The 13,169-nt window shown below is 44.4% G+C and overlaps 1 protein-coding gene across 2 annotated transcripts in view; it reads right to left on the bottom strand.

Annotated features, from left to right (window-relative positions):
- Positions 1-13,169, bottom strand: part of AK7 (adenylate kinase 7) — an 83,867-nt gene that overhangs the window by 1,241 nt on the left and 69,457 nt on the right. For both annotated transcript variants that reach the window (XM_061612081.1, XM_061612082.1), the window contains exons 13-17: positions 12,584-12,712; positions 11,063-11,131; positions 10,359-10,556; positions 8,909-9,129; positions 1,263-1,421 (exon numbers count right to left, since the gene is read on the bottom strand). In XM_061612081.1, coding sequence (XP_061468065.1) covers positions 1,263-1,421; positions 8,909-9,129; positions 10,359-10,556; positions 11,063-11,131; positions 12,584-12,712 — 776 coding nt within the window. The remainder of the gene's footprint in view (positions 1-1,262; positions 1,422-8,908; positions 9,130-10,358; positions 10,557-11,062; positions 11,132-12,583; positions 12,713-13,169) is intronic.

The raw sequence follows: 13,169 nt of genomic DNA, 5'->3' as shown, positions 1-13,169 counted from the left end.
GATATCTAAGTGTTTCATTCTTTAAGATAAATCTCTTTTCAATATTATTAACAGTTTTATAAATGATCTTTCTGTAGAAGGAAATAATGGCAAGTAGATCAACCTCCATTTTTACTTTTGTTTAAGGTTTTCAGATGACACAGTGGACAGAAATACTATTTTTTGTTAAAAATTATATACAATGGCTTGTCCAGTATAAGTAAGAAGTGTTGTATCCAATTTTAGTCATACTCAGAGTAGATCCATTGAAATGAAAGGACATGCCTAACCAACGTCCATTCATTTCGGTGGGTCTACCCTAAGTAGAACTTAGTTGGAGACAATGTTGTAAGATCTGCTCAAGCCATCCTATAACACACAGGTAAATGAGACAATGAGCTGATAAACTTGAAATAAGAAAAAAGGTATATGTTACTACACATGAAACCTCAGCCTTAAAAAGTAGTAGTAGTAATAGCAATTTCATTACGATTGCGCTGAATATTAATTCACCTGTTTGATTTTTGTGTTGAAAATGGTGCTTTTGGGTAAGTATAGAAATATTACCCGAAACCCTCCTAAACTGTGAGTTTGTTCACCATTTTCCATTCCTGTGCATTGCTTGTTTCCCCTATTTGCTTACTGCTTCAGTGCCATCAATCATCTGGTAGTGGTGAGGGTCTGCCTGCGTGTTGAGTGTTCCTAGTGTGTATGCAATGAGTGTGTGGTATGTTCATAGCTATAGGGTGGTACACCCTCTTTTTGGTTCATTCCACCGCTGGCATGCCCACCCCTGAGGGGTTGGAAAGTGATGATGCAGCCCTCAGAACTAAAAAGTTTAGCCACTTACATGGCTTACCTTCCTAGAATAGTTATATGGACAATTCTAGCCAAGTGGGGGTAATATAATCAGATTTGGCTATGTTTTAATGCTAATGAGGGCAAACAAAACCAATTGGAGAACGAGCCAACATGAAGTAACCTGGATCCAATTGAGGTATACAGTCTCATTTTTTACAGTTGCACAAGTGAGACCTATTTCAAAATCCTGGTATTTGAGGTTCAAAGGAATAGTGTTGGTGGCAGTGTAGGCTGCCTGCAGTGACTGGTAGAAAACCTATTGCTTATGAAGTTACTGGGATAAAGGCAGGGCAGTATAGAAACCTTTGTCAGGTTTGCTACAACAAAGTGACATCTAGAATTCATAAGTATGTAATAAAAATGGGACTCTAGTCTGAAATAGATAAGAGACAGACATATTCTGAGAAAATACATTTCCTTACCAGAAAGTCAACAGGGTCATCAGGCCTAACCATGCAGCATTGATTCAAGCCCTGCATTAGAGTTGGCATGACATGCTTCATTAAGTAGTTTCTCAATGGAATGGACTGAGCTTCCAGAAGCTCTTGTTCTTGCCGCTTCACTTCTTCCAAACGTTTATTCTAAAAAACAAGAGAGAAAAATATCTATGTAAGTTATGCTTAGATAGAATACAAAACCTAGAGCAAAGTGGATATAGGAATCTGACTTTATAAAACACATTTCATTTTCTGTAGCTGGCCCTTAGTTCTTAAATTCTACATAAATGTAAATATTGGAATATTGCTGGAATTTAACGCTGCCTATCTAAATCAATGTGCATGTCCCCAACAGGGAATGTTAACACAGCAGCAATTGACTGAGGGTTACTGTGTTATTTTCTATACATATATCATTACATGTAGAAAATTATACCAACTGTGTGTGGATTGCTCCATGTATGGATCATGCATGCATGTTTCATTCTGTGTTCCTAGAACAAAATGGACCATTGGTCTCACCTGAAGGGTGATTTTCATATGAGGACGGCCATCACTGCGGGTTGTAGCTCCACCTATCGTGCGAAGATAAGAATGTTTTTGAAGTCAAGACTAGGGGCGTCAAGCCCCTCCCACTCTCCAGTTCATTTGCAGCGAGTCTATAGAGAAAAAACTAAAAATAAAAGGACAGGGCCAACAGGCCTGCCAGCAGGAAAATAACATGCCTAATAACATGACTCTAACATAGCGATATAACAGAACTAGTAGCTCTGACTTCACTAGTAACTTTAAATACAATAGCGTAACAGTAATATATAACATCTTAGTAAAATATCTATACATCCTCCAACTGGGAGGGTCGTGATGGCCGTCCTTATATGAAAATCACCCTTCAGGGGAGACCAATGGTCCATTTTCCATAGGAGGCCAGCCATCACTGCAGGATGTACCAAACCAGCCCATAAGAGGGAGGGACCACCCACATGCTAATCATCATTAAGAACCTGTTGCAACACTCGTCTGCCAAAAGAGGCATCGGCAGAGGCATAACAATCTATTTTATAATGCCTGATAAACGAGTGAGGGGTAGACCAAACAGCAGCCCTGCAGATATCAGCAACAGGAGCGTTGGTAGCAAAAGCAGCCGTAGTGGCCGCTGACCTAGTTGAATGAGCCGTTATACTAGCTGGAACTGGAAGTTTAAGGGACTCATATGCTAAGGTAATACATGCCCTTAGCCAGCGAGATAAGGTAGAATTGGCTACTTTATGCCCCATAGACCTTGGATGAAAGGATACAAACAGAGACTCCGTTTGTCGAATCTCTTGGGTCCTAGACAGGTAGGTCTTGAGAGCCCTCCGAACATCCAACGAATGCCAAACCTTCTCTAGAGGATGAACAGGAGTCGGGCAAAATGAAGGGAGTACAATGTCCTGATTGCAATGGAAAACTGAATTGACCTTAGGATGGAAGGAAGGATCAGTTTTCAACACAACAGAGTCCTTGTGAAAGACACAGAGATGGCAAGCAGAAGACAATGCGCCCAGTTCCGAAACTCGTCTGGCAGAAGTGATGGCGACCAGGAACAAGACCTTGAAGGACAGTAGACGTAAAGGCACAGTCCTAATGGGTTCAAATGGAGGGCGTTGTAAAGCTTGTAGGACCTTGGACAGACTCCATGAAGGAAAACGATGGACTACAGCCGGTGAACGTAAAGCAATGCCTCTGAGGAAGCGTTTAATGAACGGATGTGAGGAAATAAGGGCACCAGTGGAGGAGACTGAAAGAATGGACGAAAGAGTGGATGCATGTCGACGTAGAGTGTTGGGTCTGAGTCCCATCATAAAACCGCTATGGAGATATTGCAGCACCTGATGCACAGTGGCCTGGGATGGATCACAGTGTTGAGCCTGGCACCACTTAGAGATAGCCATCCAAGTATGTTAATAAATACGGGTGGTAGATGGCCGTCTCGAGGCTAAGATAATATCAATAACAGCATCAGACAGTCCAGCCGACCTCAAATGTCCCCGTTCAAAAGCCACGCTGTTAGATTGAGCCAAGTGGGATCCTGATGCCATACTGGACCCTGGGATAGATCTGGCCTGACTGGAAGTGTCCAGGGATCTGTCACCGACACTGCAAGAAGATCCGAGAACCGCGGTCGGCGTGGCCAATATGGTGCTATCAGAACCAACTGTGCCCTCTCGCTCCACGCCTTCCGCAGTGTTTTGGCTAACAGCGGTATGGGAGGGAAGGTGTACAAAAGACCGTCTGGCCACGGTATGGACAGAGCATCCACTGCTTCCGCTGCTGTGTCCAGGTATCTGGCAAAGTACCTGGGAAGCTGGTAATTGCGACTGGAAGCAAACAAGTTGATTGAGAAGACACCGAACCGACGCTGGAGATGCTGGAATATGGTCGGATGAAGTTTCCATTCTCCCGGAATGAGCTGTTGTCTGCTGAGCCAGTCTGCTGTCACATTCCAAATCCCTCTGAGATGCTCTGCTTTTAGGGATTGTAGATGTTGTTCTGCCCAGACGAAGATGAGGGATGCTAGGTCCTGCAGAGGACGGGACCTGATGCCCCCCTGTCTGTTCAAATGTGATTTTACACACGTGTTGTCCGTTCGAATGAGGACATGGTCCAAAGGGAACAGAGACTGAAAATGAAGTAGAGCTAGGTGGACCACCTTGAGCTCCAGCCAAATGATGTTCTGAATCTGCTCTGCTGTGGACCAAACTCCCTGAACGTACTGGGAGTTGCAGTGTGCTCCCCAGCCGATGAGACTGGCATCCGTGGTGACAACAGTCCTGCGAGGTTCTCTGAATGGAGTGCCTCTGGAAAGATGTTGGACCCTCGTCCACCAGCGGAATGAAAGGCACAGTGTGGGGCTCAGAGGAACTGTGCGATGATTGGAGTTGGCAATGTCCTGTTGAAAAGGCAACAAAGCCCACTGAAGGTGGTGAGAGTGGGCTCGAGCCCATGGCACAATGTGGATGGTAGAGATGAACATTCCGAGCGCCCTGGCTAGAAGCATGACGTCTGCGGTTGTTTGTTGCATCAAAGACCTCACGATGTTTGTGATGGCAGTTATGCGATCTGGAGACAGAAACACCATCGCCTGCAGGGTGTCCAACATTGCCCCTAGATGTAGTAGGCATTGGGTCAGTTGAAGATGGCTTTTGTCGAAGTTGACAAGCCAGCTGTAGGCCTCTGCCCTGGAAACGTCGGTTCCAGGTTCCCCTGAAAGAATTGGAGTCATAGGATTGGAAGTTGCGGCCTCGTCCTCCTGGCCGCGTTCCTCGAAAGGGCTGGTTAGTGCGGAAAGAGGGAAATCGCCTGAAAGGTCTATGATTGATGTTCTTGACAGCAGCCAAGACCGGTTTGTGAGCGTCTTTGGGATCAACCAGCACTGCCTTTAGAGCTTCCTCGCCGAAGAGCAAAGATCCAGCGTAAGGAGCTCTAGAAAGATTCACTCTGGCTGTAGAGTCAGCTTGCCAGTGGCGAAGCCAGAGGGTCCGTCGAGCGACTATTTGAGCCGTCATGGCTCGTGCCCCCAGTTGAGTGGCATCCAAAGTGGCATCAGCCACAAACGCCGCTGTCTTGCGCAACTTAATCGATCGTCTGAGAGAAACAGGATCAGGGGTAGGGTCCTCTAGCATATCATCCAGCCACATCATTGCTGCCCTGGAGAAGACGGAAGCTGATGCGGAGGCTCGCATGGAGAAGGCAGTGGCCTCATGATTTTTGCGGAGAGCGAAGTCTAATCTTAGGTCAGTAGCATTAGTTGGGATTCTCCTTCCCTAGGCAAAAGAGATCGCGAAACTAGGCTAGCGATCGGCTTGTCTATGCCGGGAACGGCCAGCTTGGAGGCAAATTCAGGAGCCAGGAAGTAAAGCTTGTCAGCCAGGTTTTTGAAGCGGCGAGTTTGGTATGGATGAGACCATTCTTCGGTGGCCAGTTTAGTGATGGAATCCGGCACCGGGATGTAATGCTCAGTAGGTGCAGGGGATGTGAGAACCCTGGCCTTTAATAGCTGGTGCGGCAGCTGTTGGGGTCGCAGCTTGGAGACCAAGGGTGTTAACTACCCTGCGACCTAGAGGTTGATAGTCTTAGTTGCCTTAGATGGTTGTGGCTTGGCTGTCTGAGACATGTCTGGCTGTTCCGCCATCTTATATTCACTATGGGTGCAGTACACGGCCACAGCGGGGGCAGAATGTAGAGACCCGAACAGGCGCAGTACACGGCCACAGAGGGGGTAGAATGCACTGGCAGATGGCTAAGTACACGGCCACAGAGGGGGCAGAATGTACAATGGTAACAGCGTCTATATAATGCAGACTAGAGTTCAGGCTTGGTACACGGCCACAGAGGGGGCAGAATGTACGAGGTAACAGCATCAATATAATGCAGACTAGACTTCAGGCTTGGTACACGGCCACAGAGGGGGCAGAATGTACAGTATAGACTGCCCTGGAACACAGCCACGGGGGGTGCAGAATGTACAGTTCAAATAAGTTGGGTTTTGTACAAGGGCTGGGACACGGCCACGAGTGGGGCAGAATGTCCAGTTCAAACAGCTTGTGCAGTATCAGCCGCCTAGTACACGGCCACGAGTGGGGCAGAATGTACAGTTCAAATAGTTTGGTGCACAGCTACAGCCTTGATAGAGCAGTCACAGAAGTACATTAATCCAAAGGTTGCCAGAGCCAACAGCAGGAGACGTGTGGTAGAGGAATCCGTTGAACTATGGAATCCTATCTGCAACACACATGTAAGGAGCCCTTGCCAGCTAAACCCCCCTTGGTTAGTACGGAATAGACTGAACAGAAAGGGCGGGAAAATAGGACAGACAAAATGGCACCCGCAATATGAGCGGGAAGAATATCAATCAAAATGGCGATATGACAAGGGAGTAATGGCGAATAGCTGAGGAACCCAGCTACTACTGAGACAAAGTTGTGAAGCACGGCTCAAACGTCCAGGGGCTCTGTCAAGGATGTAGGGAGGCCGGTGAAAAAACAATGAATCGGCTGAGGCAATGGAGTTAAGGCACTAGCCGCAGCCGCATGACATATGTATTGGTCCATAGTGTGTTGAGGTATGGCGGCTTGTGGAGGTGACTGCATTTGAGTGAAAAATGACAGCATGCCCTGAAGTTGTGAAAGAAACTCAGGAGACAGCTGCAGCCCCGTTGAAGCAGATGGTTGTGCCTGAGTAGGTGGCTCAATGGGCTGTGACGTAGGATAGGCCCTGGGCGGCAATATGGCAGGAGGCTGGTTAAGTATTGGCTGAGTAGGAAAGCCAGCAAAGTCCTCCTCGTCGGAAGCAGCAGCAGGAGAATGAAATATATCCGTTAGCTGTTTCTGGACTGCTGTGGTGGGGGTCGGAACAGAAGCATAGCGAGGACGCTTGGATTTGCTATGGCTGGAAAGATGTTTAGTCTTAGCCAGTGCTTTGGCATGCTTAGTCCTTGGCTGTCTGAGACATGTCTGGCTGTTCCGCCATCTTATATTGACTATGGGTGCAGTACACGGCCACAGCGGGGGCAGAATGTAGAGACCCGAACAGGCGCAGTACACGACCACAGAGGGGGTAGAATGCACTGGCAGATGGCTAAGTACACGGCCACAGAGGGGGCAGAATGTACGATGGTAACAGCGTCAATATAATGCAGACTAGACTTCAGGCTAAGTACACGGCCACAGAGGGGGCAGAATGTACGATGGTAACAGCGTCAATATAATGCAGACTAGACTTCAGGCTTGGTACACGGCCACAGAGGGGGCAGAATGTACAGTACAGAGCGCCCTGGTACACGGCAGAGGGGCAGAATGTACAGTTCAAAGAAGTTGTTGTTTGTACAGGAGCAACTGGTTGTGCAGAGCAAACAGCAGCGGAGGTACGTTCAGTAGCTGCAGAGGGCTAATGTTGCAAGAGGCAGCAGTATAAGGCAGTGAGAGAGGAACTCTTGTAGAGCTAACTAGTCCTATCTGAAAACTCACATACAAGACAGCCTTCTCAAGGTAAGAAACCCCCTTTGTTTAGTTCAGGAGAGACGAAAACAAAAAGGGCGGGAAAAAACGGGACAATCAAGATGGCGTCCATAAAGGGAGCGGAAAAAGAACACTTAAAATGGCGGAGGAAGCGGAGTAATGGCGGGCGCTGAGGTGCGACAGCGAACTGACCGAAAGGCTGTCTAGCGCCGTCTCGAGAGCGTGCGATAGCCGTGTAAGGAAGGCACAATCGCGGCTCGTAATAGCACCGTAGCAGATAAGGGAGTCGGTAGTGGAAGCAGCCGCTGCCGCCGACTACAGAGACTTTCGCGGCGAGACTTAAAGCCACAAGTCTGGGAAGCAGTTCAACGAATAAAAATCTCCAAGGTGAGAGCCGCAGCCACAGGCTCCCGGAGTGAATTTTAAAGGCACGTCCGCGAGGCAAACCGCCGCGCCAGAGCTCGGGACGGCAGCGAAAAACAAACGACCTCCTAGGGGAAGTGAGGCAGGGAGCTGCAGCCGCAAGCTCCCGCTAAGGCTGGAGAGAACCGCAACCGCGGTCTCTCTAAGATCTAAGGCTAAATAAGCCGGGGAAAGAAAACGGCCCCGGCCAGGGAGAACCCCCCCCCGAAGGGAATTCCCCAGGAATTTCAAACGAACAGTGTTAAAGACAAGACAGAGGGAAGGGAAGCACTTGGATACACACAAACGACAATACCCTCAATGACAATACCTTTGTCATACAAAGACAAACGAACACAAAAGACTTAGCTAAATGCTACGCTATAGAAATCTCAATCTTGTTCGTACGAAGGCAAGAATGAACTGGAGAGTGGGAGGGGCTTGACGCCCCTAGTCTTGACTTCAAAAACATTCTTGCCTTCGCACGATAGGTGGAGCTACAACCCGCAGTGATGGCCGGCCTCATATGGAAAATAGATATGTGTGCAATCATATGTGAGAAGAAGTGGTATGCTATTTGCATGACATTTTGTATATTTACCTGCTATGTGTGGAAAAATGGGATCTCCTCTATGCAAAGCATTTGCTCTACCATTGAGCTATGACTCCTCCCCATATTCAGCTATTATTTATAGTTCAATCTACCTTGGGTATATATTCCATTACACTCAACGTGAACAGTTTTTACAAAAATATAACAGAGACTGAGGTAATCAGACTCATTATTAAGACTTTTTATTTTAAAAAAAAAGGATTGGGGGGGCGGGTTTGCTTTAGAAACCCAACTTGAAGATTAGAATTGAAGGATGTATGATAAGGTCTTGAGTACATATATATGAGGCTGCATTTAGCCCAAACCGATTTATCTTAAAAGAAACTTCTTGGTTAACTCTCAAGAGAAAGCTCAATATAGTTATGAAATCCCACTGGAACCCATTCACTGTGTTGCCATTGCTTTTCCTGAGTATATTTACTAGAGATACAGACCATCTAAATCTTTCAGTCATCTATTACTATTTTCCTTTGCCAATAGAGTTATGTGAGAGAATCAAGAGCAGTGAAGAATTCTTTTCCTCTTCATTCTTCTGATTGCAATATGTGACTACTTATTTGCAGTTGCCACGGGGGGGGGGGGCTCTGAGAATTATCCAGTGTCTGGGATTAACTTACCCATTCTTCCCAATTTGCCAATTTTTGAGCCCTTTCCTCAGTTTCTCTTTGTTCTAAATCAGCCTTTTCTTTAGCTTCTCTTTTAAGGCGTTCTTCAGCTTGTTTCCGTTCAAGTTCTTCCATCTCTTCCTCTGTCAAACCATAATTTCGAGGCTCACCAATGTTTTTGATTATTTCTCTTGCTATAACTCTGTTCTCCAGACCCTCAAACTTTGATACATCTTTCAAGTATGGAGAGAGAAAATAAATGAATTACACCACGGGAACACACTTACTTAGTTCACATTATTGGCATTCATTATTATCCTGAATATAACAAAGGGGACCAAATACCTTACTTATTTTTCCTAACAAAGTAATCCAAGTTTAACAATAACAATGTAAGACACAAAGGAGAAAGTGGATGTATAATTTATCAATTAACATGGACAAATGTGTTTTCTTGTAATACTGCATATCTGAGAATTCAGCTCATTACAGAACCTATGAGATTGTCTTCATTATATTTGTGATACAAATCTAAAGAACGCCATCAAATGTACAGTTAAAAACATGGTAGACAGTTTAAATGCTAAGGGCAAGCAAGCACAAAATTAAGCAACTCCTCTCAGTATCCATGATAGTCTTAAATCTAAGCTGCCATATGAGGTAGTAAAAGAAACAGGTTCACTACAAATTTAGCAACCACCAGTTTTCCACACAACTGTTTTCTTAAGCCACATATCTGCACATCAAGGGTACGAGGAGAACAACAAGGAACTAACAGGAAATATTATTTGAACTATAAATGACATCATGGTAAAATGAAAAGTCTTCAAGGGGAGCTCACACATTCAACTCATAAGCCCATTTATTGGACAGCACAATATTAGTAACATAGAGCTGTCAAACGAGTAAACAAATCCATGTCCTAAAACTATCTCCCTGTGGTTTACATATAATTTATCCTAATGAAGTATAGCCTTATCTTCAAATTTGAGGTGTTTTGTGCTTGTTTAGACAGACATCCGCTTGATTTGGTAGAGGTGCCACTTCCTTTCACTACCTCTCACAACACAGCTGAGGTTCTAGGTTGACTTTCGAGGACAATAAATCTTTCCTTACTGGTGTTTTAATTCTTTCTTGTAAACCTCACCAATAGGGGAAGGCATCAACTTCAAATAATATTTTGTAATAAAAATAATGAGCTTCTGCTTCTCACTGGTACAACACAAAAGTCTAATTAAACTGACTATGACCTTCCTACTTCTGTGTTCTTTTCATTGTACGTTTGGTCTAAAAAGCTTAAGGCACACAGTACTTCCAAAAATCAACACAAATGATCTGGTTTCAACTATTCAATATGTAAGACAGCTGAATGATACTAAACTACAATGGTACAAAAGGTTATACTACTGTATCAGTTATGTAAGAAGAGGGAAATTAAGAAATTAAATGCTTTCTACTATACCAATACACTGTGGATGTATTTCTAGTTCATCAAAATAGTTGAGAACAGTTTCATCATCAGTGTTTAACTCCCTGAAAAGATTCAGGGATCTCAAGTACCGGTCCTGAGTATAATGAGTTCCAGCAACAACAGCTTCAGGGAGGTTCATGATTCGATTTTTCAGAAATTCATCTGAAGCATTCAAGGAAATTATATAGTCTGTGGAGGAAAACATTTCTTAGAATTAATGTTGCATTACAGGAGTCTGCTGTCTTGGCCTTCCTCCCAAAGAATTCACTTGGTAGTTTGCTTCTACTGACAAATTTGAATAAACGGTATACGGTGGGCAAACTGAACAAAGACTATGGCAGTTGAGTAATACTTGGGCACATTACACAGAGGCAAATCTCAGCTTGCAGCCGAGTGTACACTCAGAGGGATCTGCAGTCCAATACATGTAACATGTTTGTCATTTCCCACTTTATATTTAAAACATCTTAAAGTGTACATGCAAATAAAGCAACTCTGGCTGAGAGAGAAATATGACTGGGGAGAGAGGTTGCAGATGGAGGGAAAGGTTCTATACTTCCCAGCAGTGTACCCCACTCTGTTTTTAAAAACTGGATACCTCCACTCTCCCTTTTTATATGATTGTGGCAGATCTGGGTTTAAACACAAGGAACTGCCACCATCACATCTAGCTTGCTTAAGTAAAGCAAACTTACCTGGAATTATTAGTTTGTCATAATGATGCATTTTGCTTCTTACATCATCCTCTTCCTCCTCCTCTTCAACTAAAGTGAAAAAAATGCAAGTTAAATGACACCAACACTAACTTGAACACTAAAGATTATTTGTTTTATTTAATTTATATCCTGCCCTTCCTCCCAGCAGATGGCAAAAGATGTTTAGTACCAGTCAGTCGAGATACAATTCTCCTGCTATCTTCTCTAACTATGCCCCTAACATCTCCTAACCAGCAGGTTCATAGGCTCTTTCTCCATCATCCCTTCTTCTTCTTCCCCTCTTCATGAATTTCCCCCTCCTTTTCCATTTTGTAGCTAACCATGGTGCATGGCATTTTCACAAATTACGGTTATCTCTAAACCTCCCCTAGTGTACAGAGATTAGATATCTTAAACAAGGTCTGAAAAATTGTGGTTTTCCCCATAAAGCCCATACACCCATAACGATCCTCAGGGGAGGCTCTGCAGATTCTTTCAACTAGTGTTTGGGTATGGAGCAGGGCCTTTTAACAGTGACCTCAATGTATTGGAATACATTTTCTAGACAGGTATGTCTCGGTCTGAGGGCCAAACAAACCAAAATGAAGGACTGTTCTGCCATTTTAAATTTTGGCAAAAAAGAAATGCAGGAGGGAAGGAAGAAGCCCAGATCAAGATCACATTAATGGCTGAAGGTGGGTTTTTAACCCTTTCCCACTCCTTTTCTCCCCAGTGAAAATCACCTTCATGAAGCTGCTATCTGTTATTAGAGAAAACTTACATATACAGGTCATGTACATATTTCTTAGGAGGCAAACAGCAACTGAGGGTGGCCTTGGCAGCAAAGATTTTCATCAGGCAAGTGATGCAGGAAAAAGAATTAAAACACACACACACATGACCCAAAAGGATTGACCTCAGCCCCTCAAAAATTATTTGCCAAACTTTAATGAGACAGGAGATTCACTCACATCACCTCCATCTCTTTTTTGTATTGACCTTTCTTGCCCCTGGGAAGAATTGTTTTTCATAAAATAAAATAAAATAAAATAACCCATTCTTCATCATAGATGATGTCAGAGCTCATAACAGCAGCACAATATAAGATACAGTTAAAACAGTCAAAATAATTTTGAAGAGCGGGGGAGAACAAAGTAGTTTTAACTTGTTCATAGGGGGAAAAAAGCTTTGCTTCCCCCACACCCCAAGTTGCACTTTTTTATATATTTTCAAATATTATGATGTCTAAATCCACCTCATAATTTGAAACTACAACTCTGAACATAGAGAACAGGGAAGATAAAGGCAAATAAAAAAGATGTAGCCACAACCCTCCTGTGTTTCTCTTTGCACACAATCAGTTGTCCATCTTGATAATTTGGATTTTCTTAACACCAGTCTCACACATGAGCATGCTTCAGTATAGTCCTTTAGCCATTAGAAAACTACTTCAGTTTAAATGTGCTCAGAAATATAGCACTTGTTGCATAGTGCACTGCACAGTAGAGTACTAGTACTTACGATTAAAAAGATCCTTTGCCAGATCGTAAGTCTTTGGATACCCATCCAAAACATATCCTTGGTTCTTACAAGGCATAGATATTAGCATTTCTCTCATGAACCTAACGACATAGTTATCATCCAGATGACCTAGTTTTCCAGGGAAACAACCATTATTAAGGTAGCATAATCTTTTATAATTGGTAAAGTGAGACACCCTGAGCTTTTTTTCTTCAAATTTGCCAGCATCTAAAAACCAGGTCCTCACATTCCTTCACACTCCAACCCAGGAGTTGGGACCTTTTTCAGCCTGAGGGCTGCAACCGCTTACCAGCAACCTTGTTATAGGGTACGGGGGTGTGTCTCCGGACCAATATTTTTTTAGGGTGGGTGGCCTGTTGACTGACAGTTAGGGATAGAGGCATGTGCAAGCCAGGGAGGGAGGTGAGGGGCCAAGTTATAGAAAGATTGGGCGGCAGGCGCTGGATAGGTGCTGCTGGCAGATCACGCCAGAATAGGGGAACAGGGGATAGATGCATTATACCCATCCCCTGTTCCGGGTTGGCCCAGAACCAGACGAAAACTGGGGGACGCAAGGTTCCTACCG

This window comes from Rhineura floridana, chromosome 2 (assembly GCF_030035675.1).
Source record: "Rhineura floridana isolate rRhiFlo1 chromosome 2, rRhiFlo1.hap2, whole genome shotgun sequence".
Lineage (NCBI taxonomy): Eukaryota > Metazoa > Chordata > Lepidosauria > Squamata > Rhineuridae > Rhineura > Rhineura floridana.
Note: the sequence above shows the minus strand (reverse complement) of the source record. Positions and strands in the feature narration are given on the sequence as shown.